We start from the raw sequence: 23,844 nt of genomic DNA, 5'->3' as shown, positions 1-23,844 counted from the left end.
TTCCAGAAGAATGTGTATTGCAATTGTCCAGCCTCAGAGAAATCCACCAGAGAACTTTTACAGCAACAGGGAGGAGCTTTTCCCTTTTCATACATTGTATATATAATTGTTGAAACCCAATTAAAAAAAAAAATAAATGATGGTGACAGTCTTCAAAGTCAATGTGTTCAGAGGAGCTCATGAGAAGGGCTGCCTCTCAGCATACCATGTGTTTCTGATGTTCCCTAGTGCAATTTTGTTCTGAATAAATAGATCCTTTTGGGGTTGCTATTAGATACAAATCTTCCTAAAATGAAAGTAAACAATAACAGCTAGAAGACCCAAACCAACACACACACACACACACAAAATATGCAGGCAGCTGCCCATTCTACAGTACTGAATTTCATCCATAGTTAGAAAATAAAATAGTTCTTCAACTCAGCCACATTTACACGTTAAATACATAAAATCCACTCAAACCTTGCATGTAAACTTTTTTGGATACCTTCTGAAAAAAAAAAAAAAAGAAAATGTAAGTACAATGTAATACAGAGATATTCAAGTACAATAAGTTCCTGAATTGTTTTGCTTGCACCAGTGAAAGAACAAAAATAGAGCTTTTGTTTGGTTTGCAGCCTCTTCAGGGAACAAAGGTTAAGAATTTGGAGCCTCAGGTAAAAATATTTGGATTTCCTGCTGATCTTATATATACTAAAGGATCTGGCCAAAAGGCTGGAAAACTGAGACTCTGTCCCTTGTTTTTTTCCTGATCTTGCTGCTCCGGAGGGAGGGAAGAGAGAGGTTACAGCCTATGCTGGCACTGCTCTGATCCCTGGAGTGTTATGGCTGTACTGCACTTTGCTTTGTAGTGAATTTTTTCCTTCCCTCCCTGCCCAGATATTCACAGGCAGCATTTTGTGTGAGACCAGTAAGGTGCAGAGGGGTGGGAGTCAAGGGTGAAGAGGAATTCCTAAGAGGAACAGAAGGCACCCTTGCCAGGGAAGACTTTGGTAAATGTGAGCCACTTGCCATATTTGCTGGCAGCACACTTCTTGATTCCATCTCCCAGGCTCATTACACTGGAGGTCACCATCATGGTGTGGAGCCAGCAGGAGCAGGAAAGGATTTTTTGCATAAGGTGGAAAGAACATCCCATTCTCTCCAGACCTGGATGTTTTTTTCCTCCATCACTTGTCAGGTAACTCTGATCTTGCAGGAATTCAATCCTGTGAGCACAGCTGTTGTTACCAACCTTAGAGACCACCATGGGACACGTCTCATACATCTCCAGAGCTCACTGGGGGAAGGTTTGGCTTAACAGCTATTCTCAAGGATGAGTGGATCCTCCAAGTGACCAGCTTGAGGGTTCTGGTAAAAAGGAAAAACGATCAAACTGACCCAGCCAAAACCCAGCCTTTTTCTTTGGCCTCTGTCTGAACACCCAATCCCTTTTATCAGAGGGATCCTGAACAGCTTTTTGTTCTTTTTATTTTTAGGGGGGAAAATGCTTTTCCCTAGCCAGGGCAGCAGTAGGGTGTGCTCCTTAGCGTGGCACACACACTGCTCCTCTTGATCCACAAGGGCTTTTCCTTTTGGTTTTTTAGCCCCTTCCTCAGATCTAGGGGAGAAGTTTAAACTCTGGACCTGCCAAGAGTTGGGAACCAGCCTTTGGCAGAGCAGGGCCCTTCCCTTTGCTTTGTATGTCCCAGACTCCTCACCCTGGAGGGGAGCCCAAGGAGAAAAGAGCCCCAGGGGCTTTTCTGTGCCTGGCTGTGGGTGCCTTCCCTCAGACTTCATAAAACTGCTGGCTAGGAGCTGGGGAGGCACGTGGGGTGTCTGGCTCCTTAGCCTCAGCTTCCCACAGGTTGTCATAGCTGAAGTCACTCTGGAAGCTCTGGAGCTCAGCATAGTCATGGTAGGCTGCAGAATCACCACGCAGGCAGCTGGACTCCGGCAGGTCATAGGAGCTGAAATTCCCATCTGCAGAAAAACAGACCAAAGCATTCAGAGAGCTCAGGAGCAGTCCAGAGGCAACCAGATCTGGGCATGTGTGAGACCCCATGCTCCCTCTCAGCCCTCCTTCAAATGATGCTGATGGAGACTGAGGCAGGGTGGGCTGCAGCACCCAAGCAGCCTCCCAAGAGTCTCACCTGGTGGTTGCAACGAAGGTCTCAGATGTTTCTCTTGCAGAGAAGAGACCTGAAAAAGAGACACTGATGAGGATGACCTAGTGCTGCAGTCCTGGGGTACCAGACACAAGGAATCAGCTCCCCGTTGGATCCCCCACCCCTGCTCCCCAAGATGCACCCCACTCCCAGGGCAGGATCCAGAGAAATGGAACCTTGTGTATTCCCCTGCAGCCTGCACAGTGTGGGGCCCTGGGACTGCATTTTACAAACTCACATCTTCATGGTAAGAAGCATCAGGAAGCCTCAGCTGGAGGCAGCATGAGGTGCCATAACTGTTAGGAGGGGGAGGCATCTCCCTGCAGTGACTGCTGGGCAGGGGTTGGCAGCTCCTCTTCTGCATGGGGTGATGTTGGGGTAGCAGGAGGGTTGGGCATCCATTCACCTGTGCTGAGCCCATCTGTCCGTGACACTGCAGGAACTGAAGAGAGAGACATTTGGGGACACTGCCTGCCTGCTCCCTGCCAGCCCTGCTGTGAGCTTCAGCAGGACAGGGAGGGATGGCAGCCATAGATCCAGACCTTTTCCCAAGAGATAAGCAAAACGGGAAGTGTAGCCATCAACAGGCACTCGTTTATCACAGTTGAAATTTTTGGGGGGGATGGATAAAGCGGTCTCTGTGTCTGACTCATCTCCAGTTTCTGTAGACTGGATCACATCTCAGTCTCTGCCTTCACTTTGGGGTTTCTGGTTCCTCCTGGGACTGTTGTGACATTTGGCAGGCAGTGATAAGACAGGGGAAACCTGTTCCCTTCTGACTCCTGTCCTGGCTTGAAAAAACAAAACTACACCGTGCTGGGCCCCACCCCGAAATGAAGTTTCCACATCCACATCAGACAGCAGGAAAAGAAATGGCCCGAGGCACAATTTCCGGAGCCAAAAGCCTGTGTGCTGAGTCAAGGCAAGATACCTCTTCCAGGAAGCTGGAGCCAGGGGAGCTGGGTGTGTAGGGATCGGCGTAGGAGGGGGAGCGGGACATGGTCGGCTTCTCCAGGGAGCTGGAGGCTGTGGAGGGCTGACTTCCCACCAAGCTCCAACTGTTCAGCTGAAAAGCAGAATGGAGACAAGAAGATGGCAGGATGTTCCTTGGCTTGTTCATCCCCAGAGGAGATGGCAACAGGGGATGTCCCCACAATTCAAGTCCCAGCACAGCACTGAGGGGCTGATTCCCACCTGGTGGACTGAGGGGACTGCTCCAGATTGTTATGAGGGGACTGCCCTGGGTGTAAGGCAGATGCACACTCATGGAGGGGAGGGAATGATGGAATCACACACTAATCCAGTGAGGAACACATGCTGGAAAGCACTGAGTGGACATGCACCCCATGAGGTAATAACGCTCCTACTTGGGGGTGCTCAGTTGCCTCGGAAAATGGTGCCCAACACCTCAGGCACCTGAGGAAGGTTGCTCCACCTGCTGTCTTTAACCTCACCTCTCACTGGCCATTTTCAAATGGAAATGGGTTTTTCACCTGCCAGGACAGGTATCCCCATAAGGAACATACAATGGAAAGCCCTGAGTGGAAATGCACCCCATGAGGTAATAACGCTCCTACTTGGGTGTGCTCTGTTGCCTCAGAAAATGGCGCCCAAACACCTCAGGACCCCAGATAGAGGTTGCTCCACCTCCTGTCTTTAACCTCGCCTCTCACCAGCCATTTGAAAAATGGAAATGGGGTTTTCACCTGCCAGGACAGGTATCCCCATGAGGAACATACACTGGAAAGCCCCGAGTGAAAGGGATTTCACCCCATGAGGTAATAATGCTCCTACTTGGGGGTGCTCGGTTGCCTCGGAAAACGGTGCCAAACACCTCAGGCACCTGAGGGAGGTTGCTTCACCTGCTGTCTTTAACTTCACCTCTTGCTGGCCATTTTCAAATGGAAATGGGGTTTTCACCTACTCTGGAACACCTGCCAGGACAGGTATCCCCATGAGGAACCCATAAACAGAGCACCCTTACGCTGCTGAGGTCCAGGTGTGGCGGGGGAGCTGAAGGGCGATGCTGGGAGCTGCGTGAGGAGTAGGGCTCGTGGTACACCGAGGACAGGAGCTCTCCGGTGGGGTTTTCTGGAATGAGACCCTGAATGGTTCTTTCCACATCCTGGCTTGGCAGCTGCTGGCCACAAGGTCCACATTTATCCTTGGACTTTCTGGAGCTGCCTCCCCGATGCAGGTCCTGGGCGGGAAGCCCTGTGCTTGACCAGATGGGCTGTGCCAGGCACTGGAAGGAGAAGACAGAGCCTGGAGCTGTTGTCCCCAAGCTGCCCCTGGGGACACAGACACCTCCTGCAGCCAGTGCAAGGTACTTGCGCATTGACATGGAGCTGGGGTCTGAATATTGCAGAGGGGCAGAGCAAAGGCCTGGCCCATCACCTCCCACACCTACAAGCTTTTAAAGCCTGGGATTTCCTGGCAATCCCAGGGTCCCTTTGCAATCTGTAGAAACAATCCCGATAGAGGTTTGGGATGCGACCCTTTTCCTATATCAGCAATGGCAAAGCTGAGCCAGGACACACACAGGCTCCTGGCATGGGTGTGCAAACATGGACCATCCCAGCAGACACAGTGTCCCAGCAGTGTGTCCCCACACACATCCCAGGCTGTCGAGGGATTCACTTACATGGAAAGGCTGGGAATAGCCTGGGGAGAAGGCTTCCTCAAACCCCCTGCTCTCAGGCATCAGCACGAAAGACTGTCCATCAGGGAGAGAGCCACTGTTCTGGGAGAGGTGTGTCAAGGTGGCCACTCTCCCTCCTGAAGCCCAGGAGTTGGTACGGCCATCAGAAGTAAGGGACCCTCTGCCGTTGCTGGCAAACTGGATGGGGAACAAGAACACCATGTAGGGACAGTCCTCTGGGTGGCTGCCCCCCACATCCCTCCCATCCTCCATCCCCTGAGCCCTGCCAGCCCCAGCCCTCCATGCCCACACAAGCCTGGGATCTGGGTTGTGCCTCCCTGGCAATGAGCTGCCCACTGTGGCAGGGTCTGCAGCCCTCTATGGCTGAGTAGGTGGCTGATTCCAGCTTTTAGGTGGCTGATTCCAGCTTTTAGGGGCAAAAGCTGAGGGCTTGCAGCAAGGTGAAGGGTGCTCAGGCACCCTGAACCCACCCTGCGTGCAGCAGGTCTCCCTTCCTTTCAAGATCCTCTTTGTGTCCTTGGGCCAACTGCACAGCTCTGTCCCAGTCTGTGTCCAGGGGGCTGCTTTTGAAGGCATTTCATATTATGTATCCCTGTGTAAAGTGATAGTGCCCTTCAAAATAATTTCTGGGGATGGGCAACTTCACGAGAGCCTTTGAGCTCAAAGCAAAATCTGTTGTGCCACAGGAGTATCGACACGTGGCCAGGGACGGGACAGACAGGAGTCCTGGGAAGCATCTATTGATCACCACACAAACCCACAGCATCTGTTACCTGGCTGGGGTGGGGCAGCTTTGATCCTGGGAAACTTTCTGATCCGGAGAGGGAGGAGTCGGCGTTTCGAAACTGAGCTGTTTTGAGGCAGTAGAGCCACTCCTGGTAATCGGCATAGCTGCGGCAGATCACCCGGATCGAATTGATTAATCGCCCTGTAAAATCATCACTCACTGGCACTGCCTTCCACTGACACAGCATTGCCTTCAGAAACCTGCAGAAATCCCCTTGCTCCATCCCTCCCCAGCTTCTCCTGGAGTCTGGAGATCCTGATACCAGTCTCATCGCCTTCAGAAACCCACAGAAATCCCCTGGCTCAGAATCATACGGGTTGGAAAGGACCTCGGAGATCATCAACTCCACCCTTAATCCACTGCCACTGTGGTTCCCAGCTCATGGCACTGAGTGCCACGTTCAGTCTCTTTTTAAAAAATTCCAGGGACAGAGAATCCACCCCCTCCCTGTGCAGCCCATTCCAATGCCTGATCACCCTCTCTGGAAAGAATTTCTTCCTAATATCCAACCTAACCCTCCCCTGGCAGAGCTGAAGCCCATGGCCTCTTGTCTGACTGATATCTGCCTGGGAGCAGAGCCCGACCCCCCCCTGGCTCCAACCTCCTTTCAGGGAGTTGTAGAGACAGATGAGGTCTCCCCTGAGCCTCCTCTTCTCCAGACTTCTCCATCCCTCCCCAGTTTCTCCTGGGGGCTCTGGAGATCCTGACATCAGTTTTGTTGCCTTTAGAAACCTGCAGAAATCCCCTTGCTCCATCCCTCCCCCAGGCTTTCCAGAACAGTGGTGGAGTCACCATCTCTGGAGGCATTTAAAAGGCATTTGGAGCTGATCCTTAAGGCCAGTAGTTAGATTATGGTGTTGGACAAAGGTTGGACTGGGTGATCTTAGGTCTCTTCCAACCTAAACATTGATTCTGTGATTCTCCTGGCATCTGGAGATCCCCTTGCTCCATCCCTCCCCAGCTTCTCCTGGTGTCTGGAGATCCCAACATCAGCTTTGTTGCCTTCAGAAACCTTCAGAAATCCCCTTATTCTCTCAGCTTCTCCTGGGGCCTAGAGATCCTGACACCAGTGCAGGGACCATGGGGACGCTCAGCCTTTGGTTCTGACCCATTTACCCCTTCCTGAATGCGTGACAGGGACAAGCACACATCTTGAGGAGGAGGAACCCACAAGCCACGCTGTGACAAAGCCACCACCGGGTACTGCTGGCTCCCAGCCCCTCCCTGCCACCACTGCCAGGGCACAGATGGGGATGTTTCCAAGCCTGGGTGCTGATGAGAGCCAAGAATATGAGCACAGCAGCTCAGCCCAACCCCAGAGACCTCCGTGGCTGCTGCCAGCACACCCCTGGGCACACACACCTTCTATTAAAAAGGAGGTTTTGTCATTCTCTTCAAAAAGCACTTGGATGGCATTGAGTGGCAGCTCACCCTGTTGAGAGAGAAGCAGGGTTAGGAACACATGGGCAAGAAAAGAGGATAAACCCCTGAGTCCTGCAGGAACGTGGCTAGCAAAACTCTGCTTTCACAGAGGAAGAAAGGCTTTAGGAAACTACTTGCAAAGTTTTCCCAGGTGAGTTTTCCAGTTCTTACAAAGTCCCTCCCAAGACGTGAATTCAGAGAAACACTCTGTCCCTTCAGAGCTCTGTTTCCAACAGGTTCCCAGAGTTTAATGGCTGACTTCCTCAGAAAATTTTCCAAACATGGTCCTGACCCAGGTTTTAGTGACCGGATTGGGACGTCCAGCCATGCAAACAGGAATCCCCACAACCCATACCCTGCAAAGCCTTACAAAAGCAGGGCTGAACCCTGCAAATGCCAGCTGGGGAAACATGAGCTCCTGTGCTATCCTACACAGTTGTGAATGCCACTCCTGGGACAAGGAATGCCACTCCTGGGACCAGAGCAGGGCTTGCTCCTGGCAGGCACACTGTGTGTGTCCCTCTTAACAGGGAGCTGAGGCAGGGAAGCACAAGCAGCCTGTCCCTGGGAAAACTGGAGTCAGGAGATCCCACATGCTATGTCCCCAAGTGCAACAGTGCCTTGGCATGCAGATCCATCACTGTCCTCCCTGCCACCACCCTGGTGCCCCTTGGCCACCCCCACATCTACCCTGGGTGCTGGTCTGTGCCCAGCTCTCACCTGCAGGATGGCCTGGCAGGACATGGCAAAGATTTGGGAAGAAGCCCAGGAAAGAAAATTCCCTGTTCAGGCTGCTCTCCCCCAAAAGACTTTTCAAAAGATGCAGTTAATTAGGGTTCATTTGCCTAAGTTTACAGGCTGCCAACCAAGGTGTCCAGCAGAAACCCCTCCTCATGTCCTCCCTGCAGAGCTGTCCCAGCTCCGTGGGCTCCCCCAGGGAACGTGGCTTTGCCACAGGGGAAACGTGGAGCTGGGCCACGTGTCAGTGGTTTGTGCTGGCCAGCTGCCTCCCTGCAATAGCCTGTGGGCACACACAGCCTGCTGTGGTATTGCTCCAGCACCCAGAGTGATTTATGAGCACCACAGGAGGGCTGACCTTGGGAGGGAGAGCTCATGCCATGCTCCTGCTGTCAGAAGTGGATTTTGATGCTTCAGCTGGCACCAGAGGTGCTGCAAGGCTGCGGTGGAGGTGGCAGGGACTGCCTGCTCATCCTCAGCACGTCCAGGCACCAAGGAGCAGAGTGTGGGGCTTGGCCTGGGCTCCATTCTCCCTCAGGAAACAGCCCCCAGAGTCCATGGGATGGGCCTGAAACACCCAGGGGCTGGAATCCCACCTAGGGAAGTGCAGGAGCATCCCGCAAACAGCACAACTCACACCAGCTGCAGAGAGCCCCTCCAGCCATGCTCCCCCCTTGCTGATTTACACCCTGCCCAGGGCCATTTCCCACCAGCTTTTGTCCTGGCAGGATCAGCCCCTGCCTTCCCCTTCCCTGCCCACCCCCCCTAACCACCACCACACACACACTTGGCAGCAGCAGCTCCTGTGGTTTGTGTGAAACTAAAAAAACAACAAAAAAAGAGCAGGCTATTCCTTCACACACCAATTGCAGGGCTCAGGGAAGGGAAGTTAATTTGCAGAAGCTCTGGGAGAAGGCTCCTCTGCCCTGACATGCCTGTGGAAAATCAGGTTCCTGCTGCAGTGTCACAGGCTGGTGAATCACCTCCAGGCTGCACAGAGCCCTGCTCAGGCACCGTGGGAAGGGAACATTGCATGGACAAAGCAGATGAAGCTGGTTTAAGGTTTCAAAAGAGATGAGTTCATCTGAGAGCCCAGCCCAAGGCCCCCTTACGTGATGCCCCGTTCCCAGGAGCTGCAAACAACATGTTCCCAAAGCCAGGCTCTGACTGAGGTGTGTCACACGAGCCACCAGCTGCTGGGAAACACACTTGGCTGTTGGCCTGAGCAGAGCTCTGCCTGCTCTGTGTCCCTCCCCTTGCAGGGGGATGCTCCAGGCACCATCTCCCTTTGAATTAAAAGCAGCCTGCATGGCTCAGGGCCTGGGGGGGACACGGTGACACTGCCTGAAGAAGGCAGTGAGTGAACCTGAACCTGGTGAGTTCAGACAAGGCTCCAGTCTCTGCAGGGTTTCCTTGTCACCAGCTCCTGTCTCAGGGCCTGAGGAGGATGCTCAGCTCTACTCTGCCATGTGCTGGCAGTGCTGCACCTGCAGGGTCACAGACAGTTCAGTGCTCTTTTTGGCACAGAAAACAGGGCCAGGAAGCCCAGGGCTGTTTAACAGGCACTGCAATGATGTCTGATGTCAGCAATCAAGTTTAAGGGCTGTTCAGCTGGCAGGCAATGCAGATGCAACTCCCAGGGCAGTGCTGAGGCTCCCAGCATTGCCCCTGCAAGCACAGACACACCAGTGGGCTCCAGCATCTCATCTCACAGCCCCTGGAACATTCAAACCACCACATCCTCCTTGGCCCTTCTGCTGGCACACCCAGACATTGCTCCAGGCCCTTGTTCTAGAGAGGGAAAAGAGCAGCAAAGGCCTCTCCTCTCTGTTTCCCAGCCAACAAACTCCCTTCATCCTTCTCCACCAGCCCCAGATGTGCTCCCTGGATGCTACCTGCTGAAATTTCAAGAGGTCCCACTGAGCAGAGCCTGGGAAGCCAGGGAAGGACTCTCTGGGGTTGTTCCAGCTCCTCTCTCAAGTCAGGGAGTCAGGCTCTCTGCCAGGACAACCACACAGGAACATGCCAGCCTCCCTCCTCCAAGAGATTCAGATTCCTTGGCAGCTGGATCCTTTCCCTCCCCACCCCAGGGGTTTTTTTTGGTGGTTTTTTTTTTTCTGTAGGAGGGCAAGGTGTTTCTCATGGGAAGATAGCTTGCAACATCCCTCTGCCAGCTCACCTGCCAGCTGGCAAGGGAGCTGCATGGAAGGAAAACCCTTGGCAACACAGGGAGCACCAGGGGACCCAGGTGGAGGGGAGCAAGGAGCCAAAGAAATGCTGGAACAGCCACTGGGGAGGGGTGAGAGAGAGCAGGGAGGAGCTCCAAAAAAACTCACCTTAAAACAGAACCCATTGGGCTCTTCAGAGACTATCACCAGGGTGGAGGGGTAAAGCACCAGCAGTCTGTCATGCTGCTCCTTGGAAAGGAAAGAGAAAGAGGGATGTCTGTGGAAGAGGGATCTGGAGAGAGAGCCCTTTGCTTTGTCTCTCTGACAGCAGCCTCAGGCCAGAGCTCTGCAAACAGCTGAGCTGCTGCCCTGCAATCAGGCTCCAGGGCTGATTCCCCCAGCTCCAGCTGCCAGCCCTGTCCTGCAAACACTCCTGCAAGTCCCCAAGCCACAGGACCTTCTTTCCTTTCACCAAGATGTGGGTAAAATGACCCTTTGGGGCCCTGTTGGATTAGTGGCAGCAGGCAGGCAGGATTCTTGATCCCCAGAGCTGTGTCCTTACCTGGAAAGGCAGATGCTGAAGCTTCACTTTGGAAACACAAAGGACATTCCCAAGGGATTCCCTCTGTGTCCCTCTCCACTCCTGGACAGGCATGTTCTGCACAGACCACCTCAGCTCTTCCTTCTCCATGGAGCTCTGCTTCCACTCAGCCTAGGGACAGGAGCTGGATGGTGAAGCAAGGCAGACATGTCCTCCCCTAAGAGTTCAGGTGTCCCACCTCAGGAAACTTTCCAAGTGTGGCAGAAGTAGGAAAGAGTAAATTAACCTGGGCAGCAGCCAGCTTTCCATCTGGGACTGAATAATCACCCTTGGTATCCAGCATCACCTGCACACTGCATCTCACAGGGCAACACCACTGGTTTACAAGGGGGGAGATGGAGACAGGGAGGGAAGTAAAACACCCCACAGAGACAGCAAGAGAAGACAGGTCTCTTGAATCTGGTCCTGTTGCCCAGTCCCCTCCTTCAAATATTTTGTAAACTCTGGATAATTGCATAAGCAGCCAACTGGGAGAGGATTTCTCTGAAGCAGACCCCAAACTCTGCTGTTTGGCACATTTGGGTCCCTGGTTTCCCTTTCAGTGCCCTGTCAGAGCCTCTTGCAAAGCCTTTCCCTTGCCCCCTTCCCTGACAGGAGGCTGCACAAAAGGCAAGACCCAAAATTAGGAGCTGTGTGGCCCTAAGGGCATCTGAACACACACACAAACACACACACTGTTCCTCCTGGGCATAGGAGGTCAGGATTGGAAACATTCCCCCTCTCACTGTCCCAAGACACTAACCTGAGAGAGGAAGGGCAAGCCAAGGCTTCCTCCATTCAGCTGGATCTGTCTCTCCAGGTGAAAAAGCCACTGCTTCAGCTCTGACTCACTGGAGCAGAACACGATAAGGGGATTCAGCTGAGGACCTGGATATGCAAGACACAAGATGAGCTCTGCAGATAAAGGCACCAAATGCAGCCCCAGCAGGTAAGCAGCTGGCCAGAGCTGTCATGCTCAATACATCACACCATGGGCTGCCTCTGAGTCCCTTGCTCTCTTGGCACCATCCTCCTCTCCTCCCTGCACATTCCTCACCCCAGGCTGACTGCTCCAGCACCTTCCCACCTCCTGCCCAGGCAGCCACAGCTCCACTAAGTCACTTTTCAGCCCTAAACCAAGCCAAAACCAAAGACAGCACAAGAATCAAGCTTGAAATCAATAGATTTCAGCTTTAAAAGACCCCAAAGGTTTGTGAAAAGCATTTGTGTGGGCAGAGAGTGTCACAGTGTGCTGCTGCAGACAGCCTCACTCAGCACCCAAGCTCCATGCTTGTTCTTGGTTTCACTTTGGTGCTCAGTATGTAGAACACCAGTGGCTTTCTGACACTATTTATTTACTGCTTTACCAAACAGTCTCTGCCAGACAAGCTGTAGCTCCTCTCAGACATTTTCTTGTAAGGAGGCACAGCCTTGTCTTGTTGATTTTAAAGTTTCCAGCTATCCCTGTCTTGGTAGCATGAGCAAAACAGTCTCACACCCCCTCTGCTACTCCAGACATAACCTAGTGATGTTAATAATAATTTCTAGCAGGCTGCAGGATGTATATTATGATTAATAATTTACTGGTGACTTCATATCAAGCCATACTTGGGGCACACGGTAAGATCTGGCTTTGTAGGACTTGAAAGTCTTCAGATAAGCAGATGCACTTTGCTCTCCTGTGGGATCCTTCATCCTGGCACAATTTCTTGTACTGGTTATGAGCAATAGTTGATTAAGACTTTGCAACACGTGTCTGTTGGGACACACATCACCACAGAGCAGAAGTGTGGAATCTGAGGCAGAGACTCCCTGAGTTTCCAGAAGTCCCTCCGCTCACCCAGTGTGTACATGTATATAAACCACACCATTGTGGTTCTGGAACTCTGCCCTTGGTTTCTGTGCCTTTTCAATGGAGATAAACTGATTCCTTACTTTATGACCTGCCATGGGGGTATAAAGGTGCTAATCTAGATATTCTGGCACCTCTGGATACTTTCTCTGGGAATTGAGGCTCTCATACAAGCAGCAGGAATCTCTCTGGTAGGGCACGACCCTTCAGGTGGCCCTGCTTGCTCTGCCACCTCCTCCAAGTCCAGCCCTTCAGACATATCCTGAGGGCTGCTGGTGTCACCACATCTAAACAGGGCCCCAGAGGAAGAGAAAATGAGAACAGAAACTCCTGTCTGAGCCTGAGCCATGCCTGGAGCTCATGCAAGGAGCTGCTGGGGAGGTTGGGAAGCAGAGCCTGAAAGGCTGTTGCTAATTCAGCTCCTGCCATTCCCCTCAGCCCCAAGGGCACATTTGTGACATTTGTGGCAGGGCCATGACACAGCCACGCTGAGTAACCTGTGCTGGGGTCCTTGTGCTCTTTATTTCTGCCCTATCCTTCCTCTTTTCTTTTTAATTTTTTTGCAAACACTTTCAGAGGAACATTGGAAACAAGAAAGCCCCTTCCTGAGCAGCAGCAATTTATTCCCACCCAAATCTCTCCACTCTCTCTCAGTGGAGACCCTGAAAAGCTGCTGCAACACTTCCAGGGGAGGCAGAGGTAACTCCAGGTGCCCAACAACTTCACCAGTGTCAGAGAGTGGGCAGGAGATGGACCACAGGAGATGCCCAGCTGCCATCCACCTCTCCATGCCAGGGTACCAAGGGACAGCTCTGCAAGCTTCCAGGCTCCATCCTCACACTCCCAGGGATCTCGTGAGGTACCAAAACACCCTGGAAGGTGCTGTTCATGGGGAACCACTGATGCCACCAGATTTCTCAGAGTCATGAGACAAAAGACTTCCACCCTGCCCCTGTGTGTGGCCAGGAACAAGCTTCATATCCCCTCCATGACTTGATTTCTCCTCCTCTAGCTGAAAAATCAAACTACTCCACTGATCTCCTGGCAATCCCCAACACTGCTACATCCCTGTTTTCTTCATGTCACTGTTTCCTGACACATGAAGCACTCTGGGTCAGAAGGGCCTTGGTTTGTTCTCTCTCTAAGCAGGTCACAAATCCAACAACAAAGCTTCAGGCAGTTTTCTACCCAGCCACACTCCTGTGTGTTTCCATACAAGCAGAACAAGTCCACCCACCCCTAGGGCAGAAGCTCCTGACAGGTTACACCTGGAAAAAAGTTTTCCTTCATTTTACAGTCTCCTGGAAAGGCTTGGAGAGCCCAGCCAAGCACACTGCCACAAGACCACAACTCAGCAGGCTGAAAATCCACAGGTTTTGTGCCAGCTCCTTTATATAACTTAGATTTTTGTTTGAGTGTTCATTGTACAACTTTCTGTCTAACAGAGGACACCAGAGTACAGATAGTGAGCCTGGGACACAAATGAGCTTTTTTTTATTCTAATGTACTTACTTTTTGTACTTCATGCTTTAACTACTACACCTGGGGGCTCTCCAATGCTGTAATTCAGCAGGAATAAAGAGGAGAGACTCACTGACCCTCTGTGTTCTGCTCAAAACAAAGATGCACCAACCTGTAACACAGAAAGCATGCTCCTCCTGCCCAGTGCTCTTCCCAATCTCAATCTCACACACACTCAGCTCTTTCAGAGGCAGCAGACCCTGCAGAAGAAGAACAAACTGTTAGCTGGGGGTAGCCCACAGGAAACCTCTGCAATTAATGCTGGAGTGGAAGTCCAGACTGGGCAGCAGGCTCAGAATGCAAAACATTACTCTGAAGGGAAAAATTTGGGAATTGGATCCATCACATTCCCTCAAGGAAAAAGGTTTAGCAGTTCCCCAGGCTCCATAGGGCCAGTGCTACAGGAATCATCTGCTTTGCTAGCAAGAACACTTTATGCTCCAAGACTTCCATTTCTAAGAGAAACCTCAGAACTGCTGATTTAACACAAGATAGCCAGAAGATGGAAATGACCATAAAGCCAAATTGAGCTATCTGGTTTCCATACCCCAGTTCATCAGAGTTCTGATGCCTCTTCCCAAGGCACAGCTCTTCATACCTGGTGCTCTACCCAAAGATAAGCCCAGGGAGCCTCAACACCCCCCACCCCCGCCTGCCAGCCCTGCACAAACCCTCTTTCTCTGACCCCAGAACCAAGGCCAAGACCCCAGCTGGCACTGAGATGCCCCCCAGATGCCTTACCTGGTGGGTGAGCCCATTGGAGCCCATAGATTGGAAGTAGAGGTAAGATTGAAACAACTCCAAGAAGCAGTCTATCACCTCCTGCAGAAAAAGACACATTTGGGGGTTTACCTCTGGATGCCTTCCTCCTTCTCCTCCTCCTCCCAGCTCCCCTCTGCATCTCAGTGCACAAAAAAAGCCCACGGGTGGCTTATCCAAGGCTCACCACTGCCTCTCTGCTGGTGGATGTGCTGCCAGCCCAGCAGCTGAGCAGGGAAGCACAGCCCCAATTTCCATTGGGATGGAAGCCAGCAAGCACCATGGTACCCATGGACAACAGGACAGAAGTGCCTGAGCCATGCAGCAGCCCAATGAAGTCTCCAGGAGTCACATTTCCCAGAATTTCCCAGTCCTGCAGGATCATTCCACACCCTGGGAAAAGAAACACCCACAAAAAGATGTCACAGCTTACCTGGCAGTACTGAAACTTTAACTTGACCTTGGAGTAATAGATGATTTTCCCCAGGTTCCTGACAACTGTTTTCTTTCGTCCCTTCTTAAACAGGCTGGGAAACCTCTGGTCCAAGTTTTCTTTCTGGCTTTCTTGGTTCTCAATATTCTGTACCAAGGATTCAGGGAAAAAAAAAAAAAAAAAATCAGAACAGGTGGGGGCCTGATGCCTGGAAGATGCATTCTCAGAATACCATCCGAGAAAGGCTTCCTTGGAAAGGCACCCTGGCCAGGCACCCAGGCTGGGCTGTTTGCTGTTGGATCTCTGTGCCAGCATGGAGCTGAGCTTGAGTTACTGCTGGGAATTTGTCCTTCCTAGGCAAGGGGTGATCCTGACCTATCCCAGTCAGTACCTAACAGCCTAACTGTTTGTTGGGTAGGGAAAGAGGGGGTGCAGAAGCACATCCAATGTTTAAGGTCACCCAGCTCCACGCATGACCTCCTGCTACCCTAATAATTCTCCAGAAGAAAGGTTTTCTTGGCTCTAATTCCACCTGGAATTCCTCAGCTCTCCCATCTGCTCACATCACATTCTCCAGGTGGAGTCTCTTGGTTCAGGTGCCCTCAGAAACTTCTGAGGCAGAGTCCCACAGCCAGAAAAGCAGCTGCAAGGCACTGAGTTGTGAAGCTGCTCATTGCCAGGGCCAAAAGCCAGCAAGCACCCTCAGAGGGGGCTTCCCTTTTTCCCTGCATTCTAATTATATGGAAATTCTTCCCCCACCCTAACAGCCCCGGGCTGCTTTACTCTATCTGGATGCAGAGTTGAGAAGCTTTCCCTGCAGTTTCACCAGGAAGGAGGTTTTTACTTCTGGACTGATTTCCTTGGGAAAGGGAAGGGCTGTATCCCAGCAAGGCCACAAACACCACTGGTCCCCCCCAGGGTCTACACCCCATTTGTCTAGCTGAGCCCTAAATGTCAGGTTTGTTGGACATCTCACAGACCCTGGGATATTAATTCCCAAGCAAAAGAGAAAGCCTGGTGGGAGATACAAGGTTTGCCCTGCTGCTCTGTGGAGCACTGGGGAGGCTTCCAGTGAGGGCCTGGTGCAGCTGGGATTCAGTGGTGGCACCAGGCTCCCTGGGGCTCCCCACACTTCTGCCCAAACAGCATTTCCAGGAATGAACATGAAGGGGCTCCCAGGGCTCAGCCCAGGGTTTCCAGCAGCCAGAGCTTCCCAGCCACTCAGCCTGGCGTGTTCCTGCTCCTGCAGCCCAGTGCCAAGCAGACAGCTGCAGGAGCCCATGAGAAATGTTGAGCCAGCAGAGCTGACCAGATCTGTCCTGCTGGGGCCTCCATGAGCCCCCTCACAACCATCCCAGGGACATGGGCAGCCCTCAGGAGACCTGGTGGGACAGGGACAGGAACCTCATACTTGCAGGACCATCCCACTGTCAGAGCTTAGGTGAGCCAGGGCCTCACTGAGTTAACTCTTTTTAGGACACAAATCAAGCCCTTCTCTGCTCAGTCTCCCTCCAGCTTTTCCTCCTTCCCACTTCCCCAAGTTGCAGAAGGCAAAGGCAGGGACTGAGAGAAGGAAAATCCACCCACTGGAGGAGGACAGCAAGCTGGAGACCATCTAAAGAACCTGAGATTGCACACAAGTCCTGGTCTAGTGAAAGCTGTCCCTGCCCACACAGAAGGTTTGAACCAGAAGGTCCCTCCCAACCCAAACCATCCTGAGATTCTGTGATTTCCCATCCAGCTCCATGCAATTCCCAGGAACATTTACCCAGATCCTCCCCTGGAGGTGGGAACCTGCTGGCTGCCAATTAATCATCTGACAGAGAGGCAATCAAGCACCAGGGCAAGATCAGGTTTGTGCTCCTGATCAGTGTCAGAACAAAGAGCAACTGCTCACCTGCCAGCTGGGGCAGCACAAACAAAACCCTGCTGGGGTAAGGACTGCCACCAGCAAGAGGGAGAGGATCAAGTCATGAAATTAAGGACACAGAGATAAGCAGCAGCACTGCTTACCAGCTGCCTGGGTGATGCTGCTGCTGCCTGGAAGGTGGCAGCCAGATTCCTCAGGAATAAATAAAGCAGGCTGGGAGCTGGGAATCCAGCAGTCCTTTTGGCAAAGAGTGCAGCACCCACAGGGATCCTCCCAGGGTGAGGAGGGAAGAGGAGAACTTCCATTGCCACTGTTGGTGTGGCAAGAAACAAACAGAACCTCCCACTTCCAAACAGGTATCCTGTGTGGGTTTAGCTCAAGGGTTTGCTGCAAGACTGAGATGACAGCTGCATTTAGTGGCTTGGCATCTCCAAGACCACAGACAAAACAGGATCCTGCCACTGAAATCTCCTGTCATTGAAATCTCCTGCCACCCTCTCAGCTGCAGGGCCCATCCCTGGCCAACCATGCACCACAAACCCCAACAGTCTGATCACATCACCCATGAGCAGGTATTGTTGCTGTGCAGGGAGAAGTGGGACTGTTCAGCTCTATTTGAGATGGGGTTTTTTCTTTGACCAGGCAGTTCTCTCCTGGCTTTTTCCTCCCAATTTTATGTCCTTCACTGGGGACTTCCCAAAATGAATACAACATCTGTGTATGCATTCCCTTCACAGCTTTTTCCACAGGTTCCTACCCACATCTTAGGACAGCAGCAGGAACCTAGAGATCACTAAACCTGACAGCAAGCACAAATTCTCAGGAAAAACAATCAGAGGGGCAGTGGTGACACCCATATCCTACCTGCTGCTTTTCATTCTAACAGCATCCAAGAAGGCTGCAACCACAATCCCTGTTTTTCCTGCTGGGACCTGAAGTTCAAGGAAAACCTGGTCTGCCCACGGGCTGGGGTCAGAGCTCAGTTCCTCAGCAGTGTGCAGGCTGAAGGGTGGCACAGGCAAACAAAATGGCCACAGCTGCCACCTCCAATTCTCTCTGCAAGGCCACCAGCATGGCTTTCATCCAGCTGTCCCTCAACAAGCATCCTGGGAGCCCTGGGATGTCCTGTGAGGGTTGGAGACCCCTTTTACAGCCTCCTCCATGAGCATCACTTCCATCCCTGGCCCATACTCCCCCAAAACCAGGGGGATCCCTCAGTGTGCAGCCAAAAAGAACAGGGACCAACATATGCCAACCCTCTGGAGCCCTCTCCAGCCAGTGCAGTCCCTGGGCTGGGTGGTGCTGGTGAAAAGCCCTCTCAGCACCATCCCCATTAGCTCATCCTGCTGGCTTTCAGGCAGTGGGGATGGTTGGGAACCTCATTCCTCTGAGGGTTTGTTAAAGCACTGAGGTTCCAGCACTCCCAAGTGCCCTGACATGTTCTCCCTCCCTCTGCCTCATCCTACAGGTAAAACAAGTTACTAATTAACCTGCTGCAGCCCCCAGTGACTCCCAGCTGAATCACTAACCCTGGCAGCAGGAAGAGCTCAGCCTTGCAAGGCTGCTGCCCCGGGGGCTCCCAGAGCTGCTCTTTCATGATAAAAGAAACAAATGAGAAGCACCCGCTCCTCTGGCACATCCTTTTCCCTCTCAGTTTTGCTTGGGTTTTGCAGGAGCCCTCACTGGGAAGTGTGGGAAAGGAGGCAGAAGGTTGCTTGGTGTGAGCCCAAGGTCCTGAGGCCAGCTGGGTTTCAGGGATGTCACTTGTCCCAGTCCCAAACTGCCTGCCTTGCACACCCATCTCCTCTGAGGCTGCGTGGAAGAGTCCCAAGCTGCCAGCTCCTCTTCAGCCTGGCCCTGCAGCATCCCACCACCTCCTGCTCTCTGAGGTTTTTCTCCTGAAAAGATGGGAGTGGGAAAGGGACTAAGCTGAGGCTTTCTCCAGGCCACACACAAAGCTTGTGGCTGAGCAGGGAGTTAGAATCTTGTCTGCCCCAGGCAAGGGCAACATCTAAACAACTTCTCCACCCTCCTTCCTTCCCTGAAGAGATCCCACATTCTCTTGTGCTCCCAAAGGAGGAATCTCTCAGTGACCTTTGCTCTGTCAGCCTGTGGGATTCATTTCCCAGGATCTGCTCACACAAAAGCTCTCCCTGCTTCCCCAGGACCCATCTGGGGACTGCTCCCATCAAGTGCTGCTGCTGGCAGTGAAACTGTCCCAGTTCTGCTCCCTGCTCCCCACCTTCAGGACATGTTCCCCAGGAGAGGATGGCACTCACCCACGGCCACCTCAGAAGCCAGGATCCCAGTCCTGCTCCCTTCCTGGCCTCACAGTGGGAAAAGCAAAGGTCATTCAGGTAGGAAAGGACCAACCTGGGAGCATCTGCATGGGACTGCAGGGTCCCTGCCCTGGGGAGGAGACATTTAAATTGCTGCAGCATCCCAAAGAACACCAGCAGGGCTGCTCCTGCAGTACACCTTGACAGCTTCCTCATCACCACCATCATACACCTGACCAACACCTTGAAACCCCAGAGATAACAACCTGCTGCTGAGCTCTGAAATTACCTCTACCTTGCTACAAGTCTCTGCCTCAGTTTCCCCTTCAACCATATCCCCATGTCCTATTTGTCCCACAGCAGGGGCAATGCATGCCCAGGACAGCCCCAAAGCCCCCAAAGCTCAGTCCAGATCCCTGCCCAGCCCACAGGGACCAAGCAAACATCCTGGGGTCCATTTTTTCACCTCTACTTTCCCCGAGCAGTGCTGGGAAATGGGCCATAAGGCCACAAGGCTGATAGGTGTCTGGGACAGACCTGCCCTTCCTGATTACCTTCCTAAGGCTTACTGCTAATATGCTGCCTGCTCTGTCTCATTCCAGTGTGGGAATGAATCATCCCACCTTTGAATGTTCCCTTCCCTCACAGCCTGCCCAGAAACAAAAGAACCCCAGAGCAAAGGGGGTGTGTGTGTGTGTGTGTGAGACTTTCCCACCACGTTGCCCTCAGCTCTACCCTCCCACCCCAACACAAACCTCCTGGATGCTCCATGGGGACCCTGGAGCAGCTGGCTCTGCTGCTGGGAAGGGCACAGGGCTCAGCTGCTACCCCTTGATCCAGACCCCACCATCCCTCTTACACACAGCTCTGGGTGGGAATAATCTCTGGGAGCAGCGGGGAAGGGGGTTGGATGTGTTTGTACTTGCCTTTCCTGGAATATATTGGAGAATTTTGTCTGTGGTCGTATCTCTCTCCTGCCCTCCTTCTATACCAAGGAAGCTGGGCAGTTTTTTCTTGACACTTTGTCTACAGAGGGGAAAGAAAAACCAAAACACACATGCAAACACAGATCTAGGCTGATGCATAGTGATTTCTGCCCAGAAATAAGGAAACCAGAAAGCTAAGTAAGCAATTTGTCACAGGCTTTCTAAGCAGCCAAGCCCAGCAAAGGGATAAACAGCCTGGGAGAACTGCTTTGGGGTTTGTGCTGCACTTTTTGGTGTTTCTTGGCTTTTTAACATGTCTTTGCATAGCCAAACTCACAGCTAGGCTCATCCACATGAGTATGGGACCTGGCTTTTCCATTGAAAACAAAGACTAAATCCAGTCCTGGTGATAATTCCAAACTCTGGAGGTGCATGTGTCCACACACACCAACACGGACTCACTAACAGGTCTTATTTCTATCTTTGTGGGTTTCCTGTCTCTCTCTTTCCACTCCCAGCTCCCCTCTCCTTGCAGTAACCAGCAGCCAGTGATGCCCTTTAGGAAGCACTGGGCCTGGTTGTTGGGACTTCCCCCAAGTTGCCTTCTCAACCAGATTGCAGCATTCAGTTCAGCAGAACCCAGGCTTATCTCCACAGGGATCCACAAGCCTGGTGGGGACAGGAGGGGCTCTGGGGCTTGGCCACACCACTGCAGCTACTCAACATCCACCCTTTAGGGGCCAAATTCCCCAAATGATCCCTTCTCTTTTCCCCCACAGCAACTCCACAAACTCCCAGAGGTTTGATCCCAATTTACAGCAGGGTAGGAGACCACAGGGATAATTTCAGCACCTCCCCTGGCTTTGAAACCCCTCAGCCTTAAAGAGTTCATGGGGTTTGCCTCAAAACCCAGTACACTGAACCCCCCATTGATGGGTTTGGTGGGTTCTTGAGGAACCACCCTGTTCCCAACAAAATTCCTTTCCATCCCAGAGCCCTCAGGATGGGGAGGGCACTGTTCACGGGTGGGCAGGTACCCAGCAGCAGTGCTGATGGGAGCACAGGAAAGGGGCAGCGGGGACATCCCCCCAGCTTTGGGGCACCTGGAGCAAACTCCCCAGAGGATTTCACAGATATCTTCCCTCGGGGTTACAAACACGAGGCAGAGCTGGGATTTGGGGCTTTCTCTCTGGAGTAAGAGGAGCCTGAACGTTGCTTTTTCACAACACAGCACCACGACTTCGGGCAGCGTGGCTAAAACCCAAAAACCTCAGGAGTGTCAGGCACTGCCTGTCCCGGGGAGGGGTTGCTTCTCATTTCCAAAACACAATGAAATAAATCACGTTTCTCCCGGGGGCAGCCTCCCGGGGATACTCCCCTGGCAGAACCCGAGGATTCCTTCCCAAAAAAACCTCGTGGGGGTGGCTGTGGCACTGCCCGGCACCCCGCAGCCCCCCGGCAAAGCCCCTTTCTGCCCAGCACATCCGGATCTCCCTGCCGGGAAGGCAATCCCTCGGGAAAAAGCAATCCGGAGTGCAAACTGGAGTACTTACTCTTTCTTCAGCGAAGGTTTCCTTCGGAAAGAGCCTCGGAAGCCCCCAGGTGCTTGGGGGACACAAGTGATGTTCCCCATGCCGGCAGCGGCTGCGAGCGCCGGGCGGGGGTCCCGGGGGGAGGCTTGGGGTCCCGGGGGGAGGTTTGGGATTCCGGGGGGGGGAGGTGGCTGGGGATCCCGGGAGGTTTGGACGTGCCGGTGCCGGTGCCGGTGCCGGTGCCGGGCAGACGCTCCCCTTCCGCCGGCGGTGTCTGCTGTGGGCTGTGCCCGGCTCCCGGCCCCGGCTCCCCCCGCCCCGGCCCCGGCTCCTGCCCCCGGGGAGGGGCCAGCAGGTGAGCGGCAGCGGGACGGGAAGGGCAGGGAAGGGAGGTGCAGGCAGGGAAGGGAGGTTCAGCCAGGGCATCCTGGGGTTTTTGTAAGGGTGGATAGTGCTAGAATGACAGAACTGTTTGGGTTGGTCCAGCCCAGCACTGCCAAAGCCACCTCTGATCCGTGTCCCTCAGCACTACATCGCCACAGCTTTGAAACCCCTCCCAGGGATGGGGAACCCAACCACTGCCCTGGGCCCTACAACTCTTTGGCTAAAGAAATTGTTCCTAATAATCAGTCTAAACCTCTCCCAGCACAACCTGAGGCTGATTCTGGGGTTGTTTGTCCTGGACCCAGGGGTGTTCAGCCTGGAGGCTGAGGGGAGAACTTCTCAATCTCTACAACCCCCTGGAAGAAGGTTGTAGCAAGGAGGGGGGGATTGTCTCTTCTCCCAAGGAACAAGTGATGGAAGAAGAGGAAATAGTAGTTAATGACAAGACAAAAAGTGGCTGCAGAATGAATATTTCTGTTCTATGGATTGAAAAAAAAAAAAAAAAAAAAAAAAGGCAGTACAGTCATAGGAAGTGACAAACCCTGTGTCCCTCTGTGGTGCTGCTGCTCACAAACAAACACAAAACTTTGATGCTCAGGATCAGAAGGCTCAGAGAATTCACACCTCAGAGTTTTACAGGATCAGGACACCAAAGGTCTTCGATTGCTGCTGTTCATTTGCAGGGAGTCTTGCAGGACAGTGGGGTTTGCAAAGAAAATGAATGAATTAATGAGAATAGCAGTATTTCAATGGGTAAAGAAGAGCACCCCAAAAACCTTCAGTTTGTCAATTGACACCAGTTCCTGGGAAAATTATGTAACAGCTGTTATGGAAGTTGATAAAGAACTAAAGGAGGAGAATGTCATTAATACAAATCAACTCAGGGTTATGAAAATTAGATCTTGTCAAACTAATTTAATTGCTACCACATTTGAAAAAAAAAAACAAAAACCAAAAACAAACAAACCCCCCAGATTTAGTTCATCTAAATAATAGAGGTGAAGATTCCTACAAAGTATGTGACACAACACATCCTGTAAGGCTGAAACACCACAGAGACTGCAAGAGCCACAGACCTCTGGTGGATGGGCCAGCCAGGGAGAGTCCAACTGGGAACTGGGAATGTTCCCTGGGAAGAGCTTCCTGATGGCTGCTCCAGGGAGCAGGATTTGTCTCCAGACCCAGGAGTGCAACAGCTCCTTCAAGAAGGGATTCTTAAACCCGGGGAAATCTTTTTTTCTTCTAGGAAATCTGTTTGGATCAATCTGGGATTTGCCATGGGGGGGCTCACTGACATCCTGGATTTGTCTGACTCCCTCTGCCTCGTCTTGGAGGTGAAGTCACCCTGCAGTAACAAAACCAATGTGTCCCCAAAGAGGAAACTCCAGAGTCAAGAGACACTTGTCCAGAGTGGGCAGCTGAGAGCAGACGTGCCATAAAATTTCTCAAAGGCCTCTACATCTTTCACCTTTCAAAACAACTGCTTTATCCCCTCCCCTCTCTGCCCCAGATAATCCATGAACCCTTCACAGCCAAGCAAAGCCACAGGGCACCCCTCCAGAGGGCCCCAGCAGGAACTCCATCATTTTTGTGGCAGGGGGGTTCAGCAAGCTCTGTTCTCTCTGCACAGCTGTGAAATAACTTTCCAACAGCAAAGCCAGGGCCTGGCACCCCCTGGAAGAGACAAGAAATGACAGTCAGCAGCAACAACTGGGCTTGTTCAGGAAAAATCTGATTCCTCTTGAGGGCCATGGCTAACAGGGGCAGCACTGGGACCAGAAATG

General features: G+C 52.4%; 1 protein-coding gene across 2 annotated transcripts; it reads right to left on the bottom strand.

Moving 5' to 3' along the window:
- PLEKHN1 (pleckstrin homology domain containing N1) lies at positions 1-21,898 on the bottom strand. 2 transcript variants are annotated; one of them, XM_071766739.1, is made up of 15 exons: positions 21,698-21,898; positions 20,145-20,244; positions 15,070-15,216; positions 14,619-14,699; positions 13,990-14,077; positions 11,268-11,392; positions 10,487-10,636; positions 10,093-10,173; positions 6,959-7,028; positions 5,583-5,737; positions 4,792-4,986; positions 4,132-4,392; positions 2,386-2,589; positions 2,133-2,181; positions 1-1,962 (listed from the first exon to the last, which is right to left on the bottom strand). In XM_071766739.1, exons 1-15 carry the CDS (start codon positions 21,775-21,777, stop codon positions 1,769-1,771), a joined length of 1,980 nt encoding a protein of 659 aa, XP_071622840.1. In that variant the 5' UTR covers positions 21,778-21,898; the 3' UTR covers positions 1-1,768. The 2 variants fall into 2 exon arrangements, with proteins under 2 accessions (XP_071622840.1, XP_071622839.1); XM_071766738.1 differs by lacking the exons at positions 20,145-20,244; positions 21,698-21,898 and adding an exon at positions 3,079-3,213 and having other exon boundaries at positions 15,070-15,399.
- Positions 21,899-23,844: the final 1,946 nt, after the last annotated feature.

The sequence above is a fragment of the Heliangelus exortis genome, chromosome 23, assembly GCF_036169615.1.
Source record: "Heliangelus exortis chromosome 23, bHelExo1.hap1, whole genome shotgun sequence".
NCBI classification, from domain to species: Eukaryota; Metazoa; Chordata; class Aves; order Apodiformes; family Trochilidae; genus Heliangelus; species Heliangelus exortis.
The sequence above is the reverse complement of the archived record's forward strand: the minus strand, read 5'-3'. Positions and strand labels throughout refer to the sequence as shown.

What these genes read in the sequence shown, in the direction of transcription:
- PLEKHN1 (XM_071766738.1), bottom strand. Translation starts at nt 15,384, where the DNA reads ATGCTGGCACAGAGATCCAACAGCAAACAGCCCAGCCTGGGTGCCTGG. An exon ending in CCAATGGGCTCACCCACCAG is followed by an intron (nt 14,078 to 14,618) that starts GTAAGGCATCTG and finishes CTTCTTCTGCAG; the next exon opens with GGTCTGCTGCCTCTGAAAGA. An exon ending in GCTTGCCCTTCCTCTCTCAG is followed by an intron (nt 10,637 to 11,267) that starts GTTAGTGTCTTG and finishes TCCTGTCCCTAG; the next exon opens with GCTGAGTGGAAGCAGAGCTC.